The sequence below is a fragment of the Radiomyces spectabilis genome (genome assembly GCF_025331425.1).
Source record: "Radiomyces spectabilis strain NRRL 2753 chromosome Unknown BYT42scaffold_1, whole genome shotgun sequence".
NCBI lineage: Eukaryota > Fungi > Mucoromycota > Mucoromycetes > Mucorales > Radiomycetaceae > Radiomyces > Radiomyces spectabilis.
The window spans coordinates 1472091-1492232 of NW_026251926.1; the positions used below are offsets into that span (position 1 = coordinate 1472091).

Sequence of the window (20142 nt, forward strand, 5' to 3'; positions counted from 1 at the left end):
GTCATGGTATTCAATGAACCGGACGACGGGTATTTACCGAGCTGTCGTCTCGCTTCTATCATTCGCCGATATTCCGCTTCGTTTTCCGCATACCGTTGATGCAACTCGGTCCATCCAACCGAGGCCGCGTGATCATTCGCACCAAACAGTGGTGGAGATAATAATCCATTTCGTGGTTCGAACTCTAAAGCGCTGTTGGCTGCAAGGGCCAGTGGAGTCGAAATTAATTGAATGAGCGAATACAATCTTGATGTCTTTCGGAAGAACCAGTTACCTGACAACATGGGTTCACTAGGTGAAGCATTGGCGGACCATGGGTGGACATTGTTCGGATGCAGTACAGGGTCAAGGCTAGGAGAAGATAGGGAGAACGGGGCCGTATTGGTGCGTGACACCAAACGTGGTCGATTGAAGCCCTGTAAGGATTCTGCAGAGAGCAAGGTTTCCGGCTGTGATGAACTCTGGTTAGTGATGCATAATAACTCACAACAGTTTGTGCCTTAAGGTCTTACCTCGTCATGGAGACCCAGATTATTCATATCAAGACTAAGATTGTATTCTTGTTGATCCATGGGCATGTGCACTTGGTTTTGGAGCGCTCGGATAGGCGGTGTAGAATTTGCTCGAGGAAACGGAGACTCGCTTCTGGAAAAACGATCCATGTTGGGCATTTCTGTACCTGACGGGTAAGCCGATGGAAAAGAAGGTAGTGCATGGTTAAAACTCTAATGAATACATTTAGCTTAAAATTTTTGCCATTGCAGTAGATGATGATTGCTCAATACGGACATTCTCGGCCGAGGTTTGCCATCCGGGAAGAGACCAAGAAGCTGGACTGTGGGTCCGAGAAGTAGAACCAGTGACAGGAGGAGGCGAGCGATGAAGCGTATCCGTTGTATAGTTGGGCATATCTTGGAATACTGTTTGAATATAGGTTGAATAAAAATCCACCTCAGTCTGTAGAAAGCGAATGTACTTACAATGGCTCGATTTTGGATTCGCGGTAGAGTGATTGGACCATGATTGACTGGAAGGATCAAAGATGGGGGATCTACCGGCTTGCGGATTGGTCCATGTTTTGTCGGACATGGGATAATACAACAAATGTTGATCTGGAGGGGCGCTGCTGGATCGTTCACGTTCTCCGCCAAAACCAGTGTCACCATCCACACGACCTCTCAAGAGATCGGCTAACTGAGAAGGCGAAAAAGGACGACCGTTTAACCCGATAAAAAGGAGAATATACCACGCAAGATGAAATGAACAGGGTAAAATATGGCAATTAGACATGAAGGAAAAGAAAAAAAGATTGAGTGATGAGTAATTTTTCTTTTTGTGGGTGTATGTCATTGCTTTTACAGAATATAAATGCATAATGAAGCATTGGATGGATTGCCTACCTGACCCATCGGATAATTCATCGCCTTTGGCTGCTGAAGATCAGTTCGTCTGTGTTCTAGCGCGTTTCGATGCATGACAATGTGGGGCGGTCGCGCTTCAAAACGGGACCTCGAGTTTCGTTAGTTTGCGTACAAGAGAATAATGTATATACGATAAATTCTTCAATTATAGAATTAATCTTCTGTCGTCAATGATACACCCTGACGACTGTTGCCAAAAAATAACAATATATGCAGGGAAAAAAGAGATGAGCAGTAAAAAAAAAAAAAAAAAAAACCGATGGTGTCGATGAGCGGAAGGCAAGGTCAACGAGAGCCAAAAGTGTGCAATGAACAGAATGGGCCAACTAATGTAAAATTAGTTGCAAAGTGAAATGGAAAAAAAAAGAGAAACTGAAGTGGAGAAGAGGTCAAAAAAAAAGAGTCAGCGCCCGAACAAGTAACAAATTGGGAAAAAGAACTTGACGCTTTTCAGTGATGAACACAGAAACTCAATTGCTACATTTGTGCGGGTGGAGAAAAAATCAAAGATGACTTAATTCCAGCCCAGACATAGTGTCCGGTCGAATCGAACCATTTCGTACCATGACTTTCCTGATCCTCGTGTCTGTGCTTCCCTTTCCTCCTCATTTCTTCGGTTGCGTTGCAAGGTACCGCTTTTGGTCACTCCCCACGTTGACCTCCATCACTCCGACACACGCTCTCAAGGGTAACCTCCAAAGAAGAAAAAAAAAACCATCTTGATCCCGAGAACGTAACGCCGTCACAACTCCTTAGTCTCCTTGTGCATCTGACTCGGCCATCATCATGCACTCCGGCATTAAAAGATTCCACATAAACATGTATTCGTTAGAATAAGCACATTAATACATTCAGTGTCATTCTATAGGCCCGAACTACAGAATATCAATCATCAAAACGTTCAATTGGCACGCCGGTCATTCTGTCAATTTTTTTTGAAGGCCTTTCATCATATATTATTCTTATCTTGACACAAGATCCTTGTTTTGCTGAGCCGAGCAATTTGCATTAAATCCTGCAAATAGGCCTTTAATATTTGGCGTTCTCATCACTTTAATACAGGACATGGTATTATTGCAAGTACTACCAAATATAACACTGTTACCAAAATATTGCATGACAGTAAGTGAGCATAAAAAATTAGTAAAGAAAAAAAAAGCCAAAATCGATTTATTTTTCCTTCCTGCCAGGCACGTTACAGTTCATAATACATATATGCTTTTTATTTATTTGATGCTGCCGCCTTGGACAGTGGGGGCTCTGGCTTGAACGGTTTCGCCAGATTGGGTTCTAATCAAGAAAGGCTTGTCACCAAAGCAGGCAATGCAATCGTCCTTGGTCTTGAAATCGGGTTGAACAGTTTCCCAGTACTTCTTCTTGGGCGGCAAAATCTTCTCAGGTTCGCCTTCCATGCCTTCAAAGAAGACACGGTCACCAGGCTTGACCTTGCTGGTATCCACAGGTGCAAGCAATTCGACCTTGCTGCCATCAGGGGCAGTGGCACAGAGAACCATACCCTCGGATTTGATACCACGCATGCTAGCAGGCTTCAAGTTGGTCAAACAGAGTACCCATCGGTTCTATTTGTAAAAGAGACAGAGACAGAAACAATCATCAGTCCATCCATCGATCATCTGAAGTCACCATAGTATATCGCCAAAATGTTGTTAACTCACCTGCATCTCTTCCAAAGGATACCATCGAACCAAACCAGAGACAATGGTGCGATAGACGCCTTCACCATCACCCAAATCAATTTCTTCAACATACAAAGAATCAGCACCTTCGTGCTTTCTGCAGTTGCGAATATAACCGACACGGATATCCAAGCGAGAAACAACAGGCTGATCAGACTCGGGAGCTGGAGCAGCTATTGAGCAATACCGAATAAACATTAACGCGTCAGACGATATCTTCACAATGCCAGACAATAATTCAGACAAGACGAAAAGTCTTTTTACCAGCAGGTTTTTTCTCCTTCTTTTCCTTCTTCTCCTTCTTCTTGCCATCCTTCTTATCGCCCTTGGCGGCTACATCAGCCTTGGCAGCTTCTTTGGCGGGAGCAGCTTTCGCATCTTCCTTGGTAGCAGCACCGCGCTTCTTATCGTCCTTTTTCTGCAAGTATACAAATCCCGGGTAAGAAAGCGATTCGAAACTCTCAGATAATTACGAAATCTTACAGCAGGAGCGGCAATGACGGGTTCAGGAACGTCGTCGAGATTCATTTCAACGATAGAAAAGTCTTCCGTCAACTTGTGTTCTCTTACAACCAGATTCTGGATAAGATCGAACCAGCGCATGACGTTGGGGCAAGCGGTGACTTTCATGTTTTTCTAGGATGGAGGATCCTGCATGAGATTCCATCATTTTTTTCCCATGATATTCCTATTCATTTGTCCACTTACCGTGTAGGCATGCAAGATACCAAAGATGACAAGATCCACCAAGGTCAGGCGGTTGGCAACAAAAAAGGTGTTTTGACTCAAGTGAGCATCGAGTTTTTTCTGTAACCAATAAACGGCATGAATATAGATATCACACAGCAAGCCAATATCGAAACATGTACATACCTCAAGAGCGGCAATGACATCTTTTTTAGCCACGGTGCGGAGGCCAGAAGTCGCGTAAGTGAGCCATTCTTCCACCTAGTAAAGCAAAAAAGGTATTAACATTCACTGCAGGAAGACAAAAACCGGCGGAGCACACATGGCGGTCATTTCCTTTTTTTTACCTGAGCTTGTTCGTCTTTGTTTGACCCTAATAACTCGTGATGGGCTTGACCAGCAAGATATTTGCAAATGCTGTTAGGGCAATCGACTTTGGTGCCGTCAATCTGGTTTAATGTAAGTGGTCAGCAAGGGAAAGTGTACGTTCATCTATGCATGTTATGCGCGCCTCTACCTCCAAACTCATTTCCTTGGCGGTTTCCAAAGGAATAGTAGACCCGGTGTATTTGTACACGAGCACAATATCTTTAGGTGCCTTTTCAGGCAGACGTAAAGTAGCAGCGACCATGGTAGACGGACGTTTCGATACGACGGACAATACGACCCGGGTTTTCCTTTGACCTCTTAAAAAAAAAAAAAGTCAAGCTCGATTGTCGTGGCTTAGATCGACGAGCGGACTTTCAAACATGTCGCGGAAGCGACGGAAGATGCTTCAAGAAATAAAGCAAATTGAGACACCGGGAAACGAAAAGCACGACGCGGACACTATGCTTCCAGATTTAAATGAAAAACCGTTCATGATCACTGATGAAAGTCTCACTAAACCAACCTAATTTCACTATCTTGCTCATTTTTGCTGCTCATTTTGGATGCTGGTGTTCATTTTCGTTCCACCTTGCTCAATTTCAAAAAATCGCCCAATCATTTGTTTGTGTTGTTTATTTTCGACTGCTCTGACCAATTTCATTAACATCACCCAACTTACAGTGTGAAATCTATCTCTGATCATTTTAATCATTAACTGATGGGGAGCTTTTTCTAATTTTATCAAACTTACTTTTGACAGACAAAGCAGAGTTTGTGAGACAGGTGCGGATTCAATAAAAAGTCAATCAGTTTATCAGAGACAAAAATAAACATTGATATGATTTTACCATAAACAGCAGCCGTCTTTGCTACGGCGCATGCTGGAAAATCAATGACCGCCCCTCGCCGGACGCGATGCTGGTGGCAATTTCATGCAAAACCTTACCCTGAAGTCGCCAAATAGCGAAGAGGAAACAGGCCAGATGGACCAAAAATCATCAATTTTTTGACAACAGTCATTGAAGTGCACTGGGGAAAAAAAAAGCCTTTATTGCCATCAGCATGAAAATTTTTTCCTCTCTTTATTTCCTTATTTTATTTTACCTTTCCGCAGTACGTAATGCACATCACAGATCCATCCTCAAGCAAACGATACCAAGGCTTAACAGCTCAACAAATAATATTGTTAAAGAAGCAAAGAAAACAGCGATCTTTCGAGGAGAAGCGCGTACGTGAGAAGATGGAGAAACAGGAGCAAGGTATACATAATAAAATTCTCAATGATAAAGTGACACCACTCACAGATCATCGGTAGTCTCCAAACGACGCGGAGCTCAAGGGCATAAACATGCACGAAGTCGGGAGTGCCCCTACAACAGTAAGTGAATATCAAATTCGACCTATGTACTATGCCATCCATTCTCATGTCCAACAAAAGACAGCAAGAAGCGTACCAAGGAAGACGCCGAAAAGAAGAAGATCGCAAACAAACGACGAAAACGAGAAGCTCAAGGCCGAAGGATTGAGCCTTGCAAGAAGTGCACAAGCCAAGGCATATACGACCCTGCAGACCCACATTCCAAAAGAGCTTCTCCTCATTGCCCTTTCCACAAATTGCTACTAGACGAACACTTATTTCAAAAGTTCCAAGGCCCCTTCACGCGTTTTGTTGTCAAAAATTGGCCTCACGAAAATTTTCTGCTTGCCTCCCGATTCCGCCGCACGCTTCAATGTTGAACTTGAACGAAAGATTAATTTTGTACGAGAAATCGCAATCAAATCCATGCTGTTCGCGTATTATTTCTTTTTGCGCTGTCAGCCATCTAAATATAGAACAAACAACAATTTTATGCTGCGCACAATCCACAACAGAAGCCACATCAGAATGTCTATATACCACCATTTTTGATATATGCGAAGAACTTCGGCATTTACAGCAAACTACAGCGAAAGAGACTTGCTTCATCCATTTGCGATTCAATCAACAATAATGAACTATCGCATTTGCATAACCTTTTGGAAGAAACCGTCACAGAAATCAACAAGTTTTGACACTGATACCCGCGCGTTGATCGCAGTAAACAACTGTTTATCCCTCTGCGGAGACGATCCTCAACACAGTACGCACATTTCCTCTTGCCCCAAGCTACAGTTTTGTCAAGCCTCGTGTCATGATTGACACTATCACGTTACAGACACTTTTGCGCCGCTCCAACAACCAAGAAGTTTTGTTAGAAACCGCACCCGCCGACGCCAATAACAAGCATGAACTGGCGACTTTCAGTTTGCACGAATTTTCGACATGTTCCAAAGTCCGATATAGAGTCAGTGATCATCACTAAGCATTCACCAACCACATCAGCATTGACGGGCATGCAGTATCATTCATTTTTGCAAAGCCAACAGCAACTTACGAGCGGTATCCCGATTTAGACATTGACGATTTTGATGAGGAAGACCTGCAAGACTATTTTGAATTATGGGGTTTGGAACCAGGCCATAGAAGTTTTTGTTGCAAGCAATGGACAAGGCCATCAAGCTCATCAGGATATACGATCTTTCACATAGTCGGAATATTAGCGAAAAGACTGGCTACAAAAAGACCAATAAGAAGGTAGAAGAACTGCGCAAGTCCAGCCGTTCATTATCCAATCGCGAACCCGCATCCATAGAATCATTGGAAAAGCAACTTTTATCCCTCAAGGTGGCAAGTCTCCAAGCGTATCATCTATATCTATTTTCCATCACCGGCGTATTGCATCAACTTTAGGGATTGTACGATACCCAATTCAACGAGCTGCGATTTTTGAATTACAAAGGACAACATCGGATGCAAGCGGAGATGATGAACATTTTTGTCTACGGCGGCCGCAAATATGACAAGCGAAAAGCAAGAAAGCGCAAGAAGTACAGGAAGGAGCAGAAGGGGAAGAAGCGCAAAGGGAAGAAAAAGGAAAGGTAAGTATAGGCCATTGAGATCACTGGAAGCAATTGAATAACTCACACTCGTCCTTCTCCCAGTTTTAGGAAGCCGGGAAAGTGGAAAGGCGCCGATTTTAAAAAAATCCCAAAAGATGTCCTTGATCGCATTTGGCAATGGCAGATGGGGAACCAACATAGGAGGAGGTTTGCCCGATATCTCCGGGATGTGTCAATCGATTCTGAAAAAGGCCGAAAACCAAGGCCTGTTCGTTGTCGTCCCTATTTACTTCACAGGTAAATTTGTGTTACTCATCCAGAATGCCATTCAACTGACTTGAACCCGTTTCAAAGGTTTGCAACAACTTCCACCAAGGATCGCTGAAGCATATTTGTGGCAATGACGGAACAGAACTGCATTCCATCTTGGTCTGCACAGAGACAATATGCAAGACAATGTGGAACCGTGATGTCGCGAGCAAGAACAACTACGAAATTTGCCGTCAGCATCGCGTCCGGCGAGATGCGGGCATTGATTTTCCAGCATGCGTCGTAGCAAAGACGGCTGCTGTTTACGGTAAAATCATATCAATGTTTATTTTGGTGTCTGATAAACTGATTTGACTTTTTATTGAATTTGCACCTGCCTCACAAACTCTGCTTTGTCTGTCAAAAGGAAGTTTAGTAAAAACTCAGATTTCAAGAAGCGCCATTGACTGTTTGTTTTTTTTTCGGTTCGTGAACATTTCGCAAAAATTAGGGGAAAAAACCCGCACAGCGAAACCCTCTCTCTTTTTCATTCCCTCCCCTTTCATCATCTCGGTCCATTGCTGCCTTTTCCCTGCAAACCGTTGATTGCTTCAATTCCAAAATGTCCAAGGCTTCATCTTTTGTTCGCGAATATAAGCTCGTCATGGTTGGTGGAGGAGGTAAGTGGCATGGCTCCTGCTTGAAAATAAAAAGAAACCCCCTGGTTGGAGGCGGGGTGTAGCAGTAAAAGATCAAGCATGAGTGCATAATTTTTTTTTATTTGTTCTTTTGGGAAATTGATACGAAAATATATAGGTGTTGGTAAATCGGCATTGACGATCCAGTTTATTCAGTCTCACTTTGTCGATGAATACGACCCTACCATTGAAGGTTCGCAAGGCGACACAAACCAGAGAAAAATACTGAACTAAACCGAACCCGCGCGATTTTTGCATAGATTCTTATCGCAAGCAATGTGTAATCGATTCAGAAACTGCTTTATTAGACGTTTTGGATACAGCTGGACAAGAAGAATACAGGTAAATGTCGAGGCAAAAAAGTAAGCTTTGTGATGAATGAAAATAAGCGTACTTATCATTTTCGTTTCTACCGAAACCCTTTAGTGCTATGCGTGAGCAGTACATGCGTAACGGTGAAGGCTTTTTATTGGTGTATTCCATCACTTCGAGAATGTCGTTTGAAGAGATTACGACCTTTTATCAACAAATCTGTCGCGTGAAAGACCGAGATTATTTTCCTATGGTGCTCGTGGCTAATAAGAGCGATCTGGAAGCGGATCGACAAGTATCGAGTCAGGAAGGACGCGATCTTGCCAAACAATTTGGATGCCACTTTATCGAAACATCAGCAAAACAACGTATCAATGTGGACGAAGCGTTCTACGAAGTCGTTCGAGACATTCGTCGGTTTAACAAGGAACAAGAGACACGTGGTGGAGGCGGACATGATCAATTTCACATTCAGGATGCTCCCGACGTCGCCTCGGACAAGTGCTGCATTTTGATGTAAAGAATCCGGCGAACCAGTATTGAATGCCGTTCGTATAACATCGCCTGTTGTCTGTTCTTCTCTGCCTATTGTTATTTTTTTACTTGATTCCTAGGTGTATTTCATCTTTTGGCTATTCTTTTATATCTCTCTGATCCTTGCTTATTTTTCCCAATCGCTCTTCCTTATCCCCCACCTCGCACCCAACATTTACAGAATCATTCATCCACCTCTCTCCCCAATCCCCACCCAACGTACATCCCGCGTAAAAATTCATGATTGCCTTCAACGACCCAAAACGAGCACATGATCCTCCATCGCTTTCCTTTTTTCTACTTTTTTTAATATCCTGTTTTTTTTTATTTATTTTTTTAATCCCATGATCCTCGTAATTTCCGCAATTTTTCCTTATCAGTGAATCCAAGGAACTCTTGTGGATGCAGCTCCGATTATTATGGTGCTAGGTTGTGTTCAGTGTATCTTCCACAAAGAGACAATTGCGTTCCGTCCATCGATGCAGTGCTTGTACATCAAATGGGTATTTGAATTAATGCAATGCCTTTTTGATATATTGCTAGCTTATTACTCTTGTTAGGTCATTTTCGTCATTTGTTTTCCTTTTTCCTTCTTTCCTTTTTATAATTATTATCCTTTCCAATATGTAATATTTAGATGCATGTACAACAACCCGCCAGCTATTTTACTTTTCACAAATTTTTGGTCTATTCAAGAAAATTTTGTGCAACGGCATTGGAGCCAATCAGGGGGCTTCTCTTAAATGTGGATAAGAGCCAGTGTTTGGCAAAAAACCAAGCCCGCATGGTTCAAAAAAAAAAAAAAAAAAAAAAAAAAAAAAAAAAAAAGGTGCCTACAGCTGCCTTATTTATCCAATCTTTCCTGGGATGACGAAAGCGGAAACGGGTATTTTATTGTGCAAAGATGAAAATAGAATTACGATATAGCTAAATAACATAATGAAAAGAGGCGCATAATTTTGTTTTTCCTTTTACGCGTTGCAAAGTGTATCACACAAGGGGAATCCATGCCATTAACCAAAAAAAAAAAAAAAAAAAAAAAAGATATTGGATCGGCCAAGTATCAAACGGTCAATGTGGCTTCACAAATGATAATCCAGGAAAGGAAAAAATGGGTATTATAGGATGTGGCATTTGAATTTCTTCTTTGTTTTGTCTTTGGACGACATCTGTCGGTTGATTTGTCGCACCACATCATAGAAAACCTCATCCACGTTGATCTTATATCGTGCCGACGTCTCGTAGAAAGGTTTCCCACCCCATTGCTGTGACAGCATCATGCCTTGCTCTCTTGACACCATACGTTCATCTTCCAAATCGCACTTGTTACCTACCAATACCATAGGTACCTGTCAACATAACCATCAGAAGAGATCCATTCATGGAAACAAGTAAAAAATTAAAAGTTGAAACCAGGAGGAAACAGGAGCGAAACCACCAATGGAATGACAGAAAACAAATGTGTAATATAAGAGTAAAAAAAAATAAAAAAAAATTGTTAAGTCATTTGAAATCCTCAATTTCTGTTTGACGGATACTTACGTTATCGGTATCTTTCACCCGTAAAATTTGCTCTCTAAGTTCGTGCAAATCGGTCAAGGTGACCATGCTGGTGATGGAAAAGACCAAAATGAAGCCTTGTCCATTCTTCATATAGAGATCGCGCATGGCCGTGAATTGTTCGGTTCCAGCGGTATCGAGAATTTCGAGCATACATTGCTGTCCGTCTACTTTGACTTGCTTGCGGTACGAATCTTCAATGGTGGGATCATATTTTTCCACAAAGATAGATTGCACAAATTGCACCGTCTACACATTTGACAAGTCAGTCTTATACTTTATCTTGGCGAATTCAAATAAGCTGAATTTTTTTTCTTTTTTATTTATTTACCAAGGCTGATTTACCGACACCTCCGGATCCTAAAACGACGAGTTTGTACTCTCTCATGATGTGTTAAAGATGAGGCTATAACAGAATGAGGAACAAGATGGTGATGACTGCTTTAAAGCGTGGTGCAAGTAAGAATAAAGAAAAAAACGTAGAAACAAGAGAAAGGAAATGAAAAAGAAAAGCGCGTGGAATAATAAGGAGACCAAGTTGCTGATACACGCAAACTGTCAGTTGCTGAAATAATAAATGAATAAATAAAAAAAGGTAAAAAACAAGAGAAGTCGTATGAATCAAATAGACTAAAAAAAAATTGTAAAAAATCCACGGTAAAATGAAGTGATGCCGTCATTAGGGAGTCGCTGGTCGTTCTCCGTACGCTCATCCTTGGGTAGTTTCCCCCAATCACGCGCGTTACAGCAGTGTGTCCATTTTCGGCTCTTGCCTTTGGTCGATTAATATTGTGTTACCTGGTTTTGTACCAGATCGAGATCCAGATCGCGAGGCAGGTTTGATGTGCAAATAATTCATGCAACAACAAAGATCGATCTCAAATCATGTTCATGCCCTGTCACCTGTTATGAATGATTCCCATAGTCAACTCATTATCGCTAAATGGCGTTCCCCTCATGGCATCCACCGTATCGTTGAGGATCTGTGCCCAGCAATGCAAATCCATCAACACGCATTCGCGAGCTATGATAGCAAACTTTTTGCTGGCTTTCACCGTGCAAGAAAAACCACGATCAGAGCCAGATCTTGATGAAACATTATCATCATGCCTTCCAAATCTTTCATTGCTCCAATATCAGCACAGGTCGGCCAAAAAAATAGGATTGTTTCTACGATTTGCAGCACCCTTCGAGATATCATTTTAAACTCATTTGTCGACCTGAACTCAACTTGGCATATTGCTCAGCGACACTTGTCACTATCACTGTATCTTTATATTCATTACCAACTTGACATTGCATAATAGAGAGTTGTTTCCTTGTCTTTTGTTGTCTAGAAATGTCACGAGTAGAATTGAACCGTGTGGGATAGATATGGCGGTGTGGAGGAATTGTTATTGGCTTTTTTCAAATTCAGGACCATCATGCATCGGCATAATGAGTAATAAAGTTTCAGATTAGAAAATGGCACTTTTGGTAAGCTGTCAGAAATGGATTATGCCGAGATGGTATATATCATTGTTTGATCTTCATTTCGACTTATTTTGCGATGGTATGCATATTATCGATCGATGGGCGCCAAAAAAAGGGTAAAGACAATACACTGATTCTCGTGGATCGTTTCTCTATTCACACGTATAAATAGTTTGCAACAATGTTATCCCGAGTCGGCGAAGCATTCAATACACGGATATACCAGTTTTATCGGAGTCTTCACCCTTTTTTGCTTCGCACTTTTTTCAATCTTTATGTATTGAGCTTCCAACGAAACCTGCAACTTCGTGATACACTTATCAATAAGTGGCCATTCTACTTGCAAAATTTGTTGAGGAACAACAGTCATATCCTTTCAGACGAAGCAAAGTGTTGATGGTATCTCGCCCTTCCAATAATTGTCGCGTGTGGGGTGTTTGGCTCTCTTGGAATACAGCTTCCAAGTGAGCGGTTCTCAAATCCATGACGTAAATTGCATATCGTTTTGAATTCATTGTCGCCAAACTCCGCATGTAAAAGATCATTTTTTCCCGTTTCATTTTCTTGGCGATTATTTACTTTTCTGTTCCCATTGCTCGTCACCATGGTCTCCATTGGTTCCAGTTCATCAAGCAAAGCATCTCTGAACACCACCTCCACTCAAAGTACTATGCCTGATTTACTCAATTTTCGAGATTTGGGAGTCTCAACGGCTGACAATGACGCCGGCAAACAGTATATATCGCAAAAAGAAAGACACTGAATCATGCCACATGACGCTCATTGGCAATTTCTTTTGTTGTTAGATACATAAAAGAAGGCTTCATTTTCCGCTCTGCATCGCTTGATAAACTCACACAGCAGAATGTGGAAGACTTTATAAAAGAACACAATATCCGAACCATCATCGATTTACGGTCGACGTAAGTTATGCTTTCCTAAGGTGCATTTTCGGGGAACTAATGCATTTACCGGTTCCCAGAGTTGAAGGCGGTGAACATGTACCCATCGACCAAAGTTTCCCTACCACTGCCATTCAAAAGGTAAGCTTGTCACATAAACCAAGCAGGTTCCATACCCAGCCGTCCTGAACCGTTAATTTAAAGGTCCGCAAGACGGATTTGGTGGCGGATGCACCCATCATCAATGTCGATACAAATCATCCCAAGGAAGAAAAGCCCAATGTGATTGTTGAACGGGGAAAACAACTCCAAAGTCAAGTACTGCGTAAAAAGTATAGAATTGACTTTGCAGGAAGAAATTTTCAACGATCGTGCATATGGATGTCTTGTACACTGCGCCTGAAAGTGTAAGTCTTGACATCATCAGTCCCTGGAAAGAATCTGCCACAACTAATATTGCAAAAATTGTACTCAGTATCATCATTGTATTGATGATATTATGTCAGCGAAAGAAGGCCGCCGTGTATGTGGCACGAGAAGTCTTGACGCCTATGGGAGTCGCCAACATGTACAAGCAGTTTGTCACTTACTGCCAGTCCGAAATTCTGGAAGCATTGCAGGTGTTTACCGATCCCGAGAACTATCCTATCCACGTGCATTGTACGCAAGGCAAAGACAGAACAGGACTTGTCTCTTGCTTAATCGAATACATCGCCGGAGTGCCGGAAGACATCATTGTCAAGGACTATGCCAAAACACAAGCTGGTTTGGAGCCGATTCGCACGGAAATGCTCGTCGATTTGAAAAATGCTGGTTTATCCGAAGAATTTGCCAATGCCCCACCCAAAGTAAGTTCGCCTCGTTACTCTGCCTATGAGACAATCAGTTAATCGAGAGCATCCATAGTTTATGGAGGAGCTGTTAGGGTTCCTGAAAGAAAAGTACGGTTCTGTCACCGGGTTCCTTGATCACATCGGTTTCAACGAAGCGTCTCGCCAGCAGGTTCGCGATATCATTGTAGCATAAATATTATCATTACCTGCCTACGTCCATCTGTCTACGTCCAAGCTTGACGACTGTCTGTATAAACAATTTTGTCATTACATGTATAAAAAAAGTATTTATATTAAAGGGACATGCCTTGAACGGGGAAATGCTCATGTGGTTTTGGACGGCTACGTATTTCCATGACGAAAAACCTATCATCAACAATTGAGTATTCTCTAGAGAGAGCACTCGTGTTGTCACAGCAGCATGCAAGGCACATTGATATGTCAAACATGGTGCAAGTTCATTATGACTACAGTGTGTCATATGTTGTTTCCGCTGGAATCCTGATGGAATCATGAGTAAATGCATAATCTATCGCATAAGCTGGAAATCCTAAAAAGTAATAGTTTAAATTGATCTTACATGTCATCACACGTACTTTTTATCACTTGTTGCATAATCGATTGCTTTTATTTCTTAGATTGGAGTACGATTATTGCCTTATTGTTGTCGCATTATGCAAAATTCGCTCATATAACTGTATGTCTGCTCTCATTGATGCGTTTCGACAATTTACCGATGGTATCCGTGCCGTCGGTCCAATATTTCTTCTAGGCTATAAATCGTTCGGTACGTCGCACAACTGCATTTCTCATATTCATTCCTCTGATTCTTTTCAATCCTATAGTGTCACGCGACGTGAATGTTGTTCCCCCCTAATGTTGCGGCGCATTTGCCGATTTCCACACTTTCTAATTCCAAGGTTGTGGGTTTGTCGACTAGTGAGAGTGAACAAACCAATTGCTATTCGCAACGCACCTTTCTGTACGATCAAGGGACATGCATACAGCAGATGGCGTCAAAGGAGTGTCACCATGGCATTGCCGCAGCAAAATAAAATGAAATAGCTTTTCAAATATCTGTCTCTATTCCCAAATCAGCTTCCTGATTAAATAAGTAGGACAAAAGTTTTGACCCAATGCCTATGGTCTTCTTCGCTGTGCTGCCTATCCATATTTGAGAGCTCAGTGGTAGATCAGACATGAGAGATGCTGCAAGGACGGATCACTCAATCTCAGTAACAGCAGTGAGGAACATGAATTAGGGAAAGGGACAAGAGCAATTATGAAAAACGTGTGCGGTTTTTTCAAGGCATTGAGCCCAATGGTTTCAAGTGACAGCGAGGAAAGAGGGAAAAAGGATATTCCCAAAGAAAAATAGCGGATCAGGTGCAAGAAAGCTATAAAAAAACATAGGCTCCTTGCTGAATTCTAACCCTGCGATTGGACGGCGGTCCATTACTCACATTGGAGAGCCGAGCGCTGCCAGGTCTGTTGGCGTGGCCCCCCATATAAAAAAAGTCTTAAAAAATTTTGAGACTATCCTCTTTTTATCACCTTTTTTTTAAAAAAAAAATTGTTATATAATTCTTTTATTTTGAATACGATGAATGAAAGCCCTTGTTTTCTACCATGTCTTGAGCTCGTACCACTGACGCCTGACGACGAACCGAACGAACTACAAACATATGACGATGACCCACCTTGTACCTGGCTTGAAGACTCGGAGTGTCAAGAAAATTTGTTTCAAATTTTGCCACTCAACCCAGAGGAAACGGTTGTCGACAGCAACAATCACATTCAAACCCATATCAAGTTATTTTTTGAGGAATTGGGATATCTAACAGAGGAACCCGAGCCCATTGATCCAAACGTTGACTATGAAGCGTTGAATGAAGCACTAATGAAAGAGCGGAACAATAAATTGCGCCGCCACCACATCGATCTTTCAAGACTGCCTTCCCTGGATCGCGGTTCTATCCGCTCTGGCATTTCTTCTTCCTCCTCTTCCACACAACACGACGACGTAAGATCCCCTCACTTTATGGGCCATTTATTCCCTCATCCTCCAATGCACGACCACAACCATTTGTCATATCACTACCCAATCGATGTTAAATCCCACCAGCCACATCCGCATCCTCCCTACCACGCTTCTTCCCACCTTCACCGTCTGTCTTGCCAAGTTCAGCATCATATTACCACCCAGACGAACTAATGATCCGCTTATCGCCGTACGATGATGCCATTGGTTCCAAATTTGTAGATAAGCTTCCGATTCTTTTTCCTTTTTCTTTCATCCAATTTTCACTTCACCATTTTTGTGCCATCCTTTCTCTGCGTCACTATACCACTATATAATAAACTAATACTATCGACGCGCCTTTTTGTTTCATTTTCTTAGAAACACAAAGAAAAAGGACGACCATTATCGTCGAACGTTGACAAGTTGAGACTACCATTTGTTTGTTGTGGTCGTCTTTTTTTTCCTTTTTTTTAGGAGACGTAAAAAATCCCATTTTTGTCCAAAGTGATCTTTCCTTTCATCTCTCCCCCTTGGAAAAATCCTGCACAGCGCATCGATAATGAAAGTATCCTTCTTTTTTGGGCGCCATATTTTCTTTTTTGTTGCGTCTCAACTGACTACAACGATCCATGATTGGTGCATTGAGCATAAACTTTTTTTTTTATTTGGCTTCTCAATAGTTTTCCTTGGCTTCTTTGGCCAGTGTCTCGCCTTTCCGTTTGATCACACCCAAATGAATGATACGATCGCCTGCCATGGCCACCGGATTCGAACTGCGACCAATCACCTGTCATACCAATCCAAAAAAGAATTGAATTCATCAGTCGGTGCTTTTCAATGCCAGCCACTATGCAACTTACAATACCCGTGCAGGGTGAGAAGTATTCGTCAACAACATTGCCAAACATGTTCTTGATACGACCAATAAGATCGCCTTTGCTGACGATCGTGTTTACACCAGGATATACTTCAAGAACGCCACCTACTTTGGTGTATATCTATATTTTGCATCAATGAGTGAACAACCCTGTCTTCATCTGCTGAATCATGGTCGGTTGACTTACCCAGAATCCACTAGAGCATAGTAGCGTATTTGCTGGTCCTATCATCATATCTTTGCCTGCATTTTCCAAAGGATACATGTGGAGATAATCCAGTAAATGCATGACCCCTTGGAACGCCCACTATCCACAAAAAAAAAAGAAAAAAAAAGGTTCAACGGCAAAACATCGCCATACGTTCAAGCCAAGCCAAGCACGCAGCCAATAAAATAAACAATAATAGAAATCCAAGTTTGGCAATCAATATTGATGTTGTTCAAAATAGAGCAGCCTGACCGTTCATTGTTTTACCTGGACATACTGATTTTGGAATAATTGAGGATTGCCGATTTCTACCGTGATGGCCTTAATACCGCGTGCTGAAGCCGCCGATCGCAGTGTACCTAACAAAACATCCCATCAATAGGAGTGTCCTTACCTTTTTCAAGAAGATCAAAAAGAAATATGATACTGACCATCTTGTCCAGAATTATGCAACACGATTTGAGGCTGTTGCAGCTTGGCCAACATGGCCGATGCAGGATCGTTCTATACCCATCTTGGCTTAGTCGCTTTTATGTAAGCAGCTCACATGTGTACCCTGATTTAATTACCATATCAGCACGGACATAGTACGAATTCACGCGACCGAAACTTGCGGTATGCAGATCGACGAGATACTGGAGCTGTGCGATAATCTTATGCATCAGCTGATAACAGTACACTTGAGAAGCAAATCCATCTTCTTTGCCTGGGAACATTCGATTTAAATCACGGCCATCCGCAAACTCGCGTCGAAATTTGAGATAGCCCGCGACATTGACACACGGCACCGCCACCACCGTCCCTTTGAGTTTTTGAACATCGATCTCGGATACAACGCGATGAATACAAGGGACACCGTTGAGCTCGTTACCGTGAACCGCTGCAGTGATTCCCACCACCGGTCCGTCTTCTTCACCTCGCAAGACGATCACTGGCACACGGATCCATTCACCCAGTCCTTGCGTCATCATTTTGATCCATACTGTGTTGGTCGTTTTGGGCGCAAAGTCTTCAATCACAAGTCGATCGCGAACCAGCGGCGGAGGCATAGCCGAACCTCTATCCATGGCTGCAAGGGCTGGAGGTTCATACATCTGCGTAGGAGCATAGGTTCCACCTAACATGGCCAAACTGTCGCGGCGCAGACTTTCATCCAACGAAGAAAAACTGGACCGCTTCAGCGTCGCTGCTAACTCTTCAATCACATCCGATGCTGAGGATCGCCGGCGCTGACCCATGGCGTGTATCTCCGGTTGGTTTCCCAGTGGTTGATCTTCACAAGGCACCAAAGAACTGCGACGACGGCATTCACGTCGTTGACTCGGAGCATCATTGCTTATTGATGTTTCCTGCTCCTTGTCGGATTTTCCCTTGCGATCCTTGTGCGTATTCAATCCCGATCGAGGGCTTTCCGACACTTCAATCGTGATGACAGTTGTATCTAAGAAGAATGATGGCATTAACAATGATTCGCCACATGCTCATTTTTCAACTTACTGACACCGGGACGGGCCTTGTTACCAAAAGCATCCGCCGAATGGATTTGCAGTGATGTAGGGCTGGCATCTTCATCGCGTTCCACATACAGGGATTGACCTTCAGAGACCAAGTGCGACGACGCTTTCGAATGCTCGCCATCCAAACGTACTTCAGCATAACCTTCAACAACATAGAGCAAGGCAAACGCGCCAAATAACAACTTCTCGCCCGGTTGTCCTCCTTCATCCAGAGCTGAATACCCAATCTTATCCACATGAAATTGCGCCGAGCCGAGGTCACGGTTGATCATAAACTGTAATGTTTCAATGGGTGGGTTTGTCACCTTGCAGATGGTCGCCCTTGTGTCATTTTAGGCTTCTTTTTAGCATCTACTTGAGTAACAAAAGCCGTTTTTTGACATACCATTCGCCTTTCCACGTGTACGGAAATAAAGGCTTGATGCTCGTGGATTGTTCATTCCCTTGATGATTCAATAGCAAACTTTGTTGTCGCTCGTGGTCAAAAGGCAAAACGATGATCGAGCTGTAGATCAATTAAAGCCTTTTTAGACTCCATTCATTATGGTTATTTCAGCACTACAAACCTATCATAGCCAGGAAACAAAGAGTAGGTGCAGTTCGCATCAATAGAATGGATACTAAACCGCCAGAAAAAGGATTCCTTCTGATAATCTTTATCGGGAGGATAGATGCTGATCTCGGACGTGGACCCTAGTCCGTTTTTCCACGGCAATTCGCGATAATCATTTCTAACAAAGAAGAAAGCCATACTGTGTTATTGCTACCGCTTGCACTGATGGGGAGTCTATCAACCAACCAAGTGATACGTACTTTGGATCAAGTAGTGCCACTTTCAACAATGAGGGATCCGGTGAATCCGATTCGAGCATGACGGCTCGCGATTGCGAGGACTTTTTGTGTGTCTCAGCCATGGCGCAATTGAATACAACTAAATCTCTCAGAAACACGTCAAGAGCCTTTTATCAAGGCAGAACGATACCCTGTTCAACGCATAATATTCGCTAGTGCATGTTTCACTTGATTTGGAAATTTGCTTTCGACAAGGGGAAATAAAGCGATCGCATAGGAGCGTTCTGAAACAATGAGTTCGACCCTTTTCTGTCAAATTCAACCATTTTGAAGGCGCACATCATGACATAGACATGGAATCATGTATTGCGACCCATAATATGGCGCCAAAATTGTATCATGCATAAGCAGCAAGCATCAACGCATTAAAATATGCGTACTTGTCACCCCAGATTTTATCATACTAAAGCCCTTCCCTTGCTCATCAATTGCAGACAAATGGAATCATTGTTTCGTTTTGACATATCCTTCGCATCTAATCCGTCCGGTAAATAGCATGCAACATACTGTAGTTTTTTTTTAGTGTTGGACCAATCCGTATTTTATTTCGAAAATGAAAATGAATAAAATGTAATGTACAATTTGAATATGCAGTGATGATGCCATTGTTTTTAGTGCGAAAAAGTTACCATTTGTTATGGTTTTCAAAGCCGCTACGTCCTACTTTGGAATCCTGTTGGGAGGAATGCAACGCACTGGGATCCGAGATCGGTTGGTTATACACCTCCGTCGGACGTAGCGCGGTGCTCAACCTAGTGGATGCAACGGCCGTATTGAGAATTAAGCTATTTTCGAGCCTGCTCGAGCGAAATCTTGACGGCGCTCCAAACGAAGACGCACAATCCTCAGTCGTGGAAGTGACAGTTGACGAATCGATATGAACGAAGAGATGGTCCGAAGGAGATGATGAATCTGTTGGCGACAATGGATATGGGAATTCAGGTGTGTAGCAATTTGCATGTGTCGGCAAATCCGCTTTGACAGCATCCTGCGACGGTGTATAGCTTTCAA

The 20142-nt window shown here is 42.6% G+C and overlaps 7 protein-coding genes across 7 annotated transcripts; 4 read left to right on the top strand and 3 right to left on the bottom strand.

The window, feature by feature from the left end:
* Positions 1–2566: 2566 nt before the first annotated feature.
* On the bottom strand, positions 2567–4483 carry BYT42DRAFT_640927 (uncharacterized protein). Its single transcript, XM_051572538.1, has 8 exons — positions 4323–4483; positions 4153–4254; positions 3992–4066; positions 3827–3925; positions 3602–3754; positions 3383–3536; positions 3098–3291; positions 2567–3001 (listed from the first exon to the last, which is right to left on the bottom strand). The coding sequence occupies exons 1-8, from the start codon at positions 4434–4436 to the stop codon at positions 2648–2650; spliced, it is 1245 nt and encodes a 414-aa protein (XP_051428336.1). The 5' UTR covers positions 4437–4483; the 3' UTR covers positions 2567–2647.
* Positions 4484–6695: 2212 nt separating this feature from the next.
* Positions 6696–7497, top strand: BYT42DRAFT_609571 (uncharacterized protein; the record flags this gene model as incomplete). The annotated part of the gene is made up of 4 exons (XM_051571279.1): positions 6696–6878; positions 6945–7132; positions 7278–7390; positions 7448–7497. The coding sequence occupies 4 exons, from the start codon at positions 6696–6698 to the stop codon at positions 7495–7497; spliced, it is 534 nt and encodes a 177-aa protein (XP_051428337.1).
* Positions 7498–7773: 276 nt separating this feature from the next.
* BYT42DRAFT_19239 (ras-like protein 1) lies at positions 7774–9198 on the top strand. Its single transcript, XM_051562469.1, has 4 exons — positions 7774–8022; positions 8159–8233; positions 8301–8382; positions 8467–9198. Exons 1-4 carry the CDS (start codon positions 7965–7967, stop codon positions 8870–8872), a joined length of 621 nt encoding a protein of 206 aa, XP_051428338.1. The 5' UTR covers positions 7774–7964; the 3' UTR covers positions 8873–9198.
* A 707-nt stretch (positions 9199–9905) lies between these two features.
* On the bottom strand, positions 9906–11062 carry BYT42DRAFT_552292 (ras related protein 1b). The gene is made up of 3 exons (XM_051566361.1): positions 10778–11062; positions 10429–10695; positions 9906–10235 (listed from the first exon to the last, which is right to left on the bottom strand). Exons 1-3 carry the CDS (start codon positions 10832–10834, stop codon positions 10005–10007), a joined length of 555 nt encoding a protein of 184 aa, XP_051428339.1. The 5' UTR covers positions 10835–11062; the 3' UTR covers positions 9906–10004.
* Positions 11063–12462: 1400 nt separating this feature from the next.
* Positions 12463–13979, top strand: BYT42DRAFT_552294 (protein-tyrosine phosphatase-like protein). Its single transcript, XM_051566362.1, has 6 exons — positions 12463–12654; positions 12726–12842; positions 12902–12962; positions 13026–13228; positions 13297–13669; positions 13728–13979. The coding sequence occupies exons 1-6, from the start codon at positions 12524–12526 to the stop codon at positions 13845–13847; spliced, it is 1005 nt and encodes a 334-aa protein (XP_051428340.1). The 5' UTR covers positions 12463–12523; the 3' UTR covers positions 13848–13979.
* A 1362-nt stretch (positions 13980–15341) lies between these two features.
* On the top strand, positions 15342–15620 carry BYT42DRAFT_486320 (uncharacterized protein; the record flags this gene model as incomplete). Its single annotated transcript, XM_051563755.1, has 1 exon — positions 15342–15620. A coding segment is annotated over one exon (279 nt), but the record flags the coding sequence as incomplete, so codon positions are not given.
* A 640-nt stretch (positions 15621–16260) lies between these two features.
* Positions 16261–19353, bottom strand: BYT42DRAFT_19392 (uncharacterized protein). The gene is made up of 10 exons (XM_051562477.1): positions 19093–19353; positions 18846–19010; positions 18665–18784; positions 18260–18600; positions 17332–18203; positions 17194–17266; positions 17030–17121; positions 16742–16861; positions 16538–16675; positions 16261–16464 (listed from the first exon to the last, which is right to left on the bottom strand). The coding sequence occupies exons 1-10, from the start codon at positions 19191–19193 to the stop codon at positions 16351–16353; spliced, it is 2136 nt and encodes a 711-aa protein (XP_051428342.1). The 5' UTR covers positions 19194–19353; the 3' UTR covers positions 16261–16350.
* Between the last annotated feature and the right edge of the window lie 789 nt (positions 19354–20142).

Excerpts from the sequence above, each read along its gene's own strand:
- BYT42DRAFT_19392 (XM_051562477.1), bottom strand. The coding sequence starts at position 19,193 with ATGGCTGAGACACACAAAAAGTCCTCGCAATCGCGAGCCGTCATGCTC. Across the intron at positions 19,011-19,092 it reads GTGGCACTACTTGATCCAAA|AAATGATTATCGCGAATTGC; the intron begins GTACGTATCACT and ends CTTCTTTGTTAG. Across the intron at positions 17,122-17,193 it reads GCATAATTCTGGACAAGATG|GTACACTGCGATCGGCGGCT; the intron begins GTCAGTATCATA and ends ATGTTTTGTTAG.
- BYT42DRAFT_640927 (XM_051572538.1), bottom strand. The coding sequence starts at position 4,436 with ATGGTCGCTGCTACTTTACGTCTGCCTGAAAAGGCACCTAAAGATATT. Across the intron at positions 4,067-4,152 it reads ACAAAGACGAACAAGCTCAG|GTGGAAGAATGGCTCACTTA; the intron begins GTAAAAAAAAGG and ends TTGCTTTACTAG. Across the intron at positions 3,755-3,826 it reads GTATCTTGCATGCCTACACG|AAAAACATGAAAGTCACCGC; the intron begins GTAAGTGGACAA and ends CCTCCATCCTAG.
- BYT42DRAFT_552294 (XM_051566362.1), top strand. The coding sequence starts at position 12,524 with ATGGTCTCCATTGGTTCCAGTTCATCAAGCAAAGCATCTCTGAACACC. Across the intron at positions 12,655-12,725 it reads GACAATGACGCCGGCAAACA|ATACATAAAAGAAGGCTTCA; the intron begins GTATATATCGCA and ends TTTTGTTGTTAG. Across the intron at positions 12,843-12,901 it reads ATCATCGATTTACGGTCGAC|AGTTGAAGGCGGTGAACATG; the intron begins GTAAGTTATGCT and ends ACCGGTTCCCAG.
- BYT42DRAFT_19239 (XM_051562469.1), top strand. The coding sequence starts at position 7,965 with ATGTCCAAGGCTTCATCTTTTGTTCGCGAATATAAGCTCGTCATGGTT. Across the intron at positions 8,023-8,158 it reads CGTCATGGTTGGTGGAGGAG|GTGTTGGTAAATCGGCATTG; the intron begins GTAAGTGGCATG and ends GAAAATATATAG. Across the intron at positions 8,383-8,466 it reads GCTGGACAAGAAGAATACAG|TGCTATGCGTGAGCAGTACA; the intron begins GTAAATGTCGAG and ends GAAACCCTTTAG.
- BYT42DRAFT_552292 (XM_051566361.1), bottom strand. The coding sequence starts at position 10,834 with ATGAGAGAGTACAAACTCGTCGTTTTAGGATCCGGAGGTGTCGGTAAA. Across the intron at positions 10,696-10,777 it reads GTGTCGGTAAATCAGCCTTG|ACGGTGCAATTTGTGCAATC; the intron begins GTAAATAAATAA and ends TCAAATGTGTAG. Across the intron at positions 10,236-10,428 it reads GGGTGAAAGATACCGATAAC|GTACCTATGGTATTGGTAGG; the intron begins GTAAGTATCCGT and ends TTATGTTGACAG.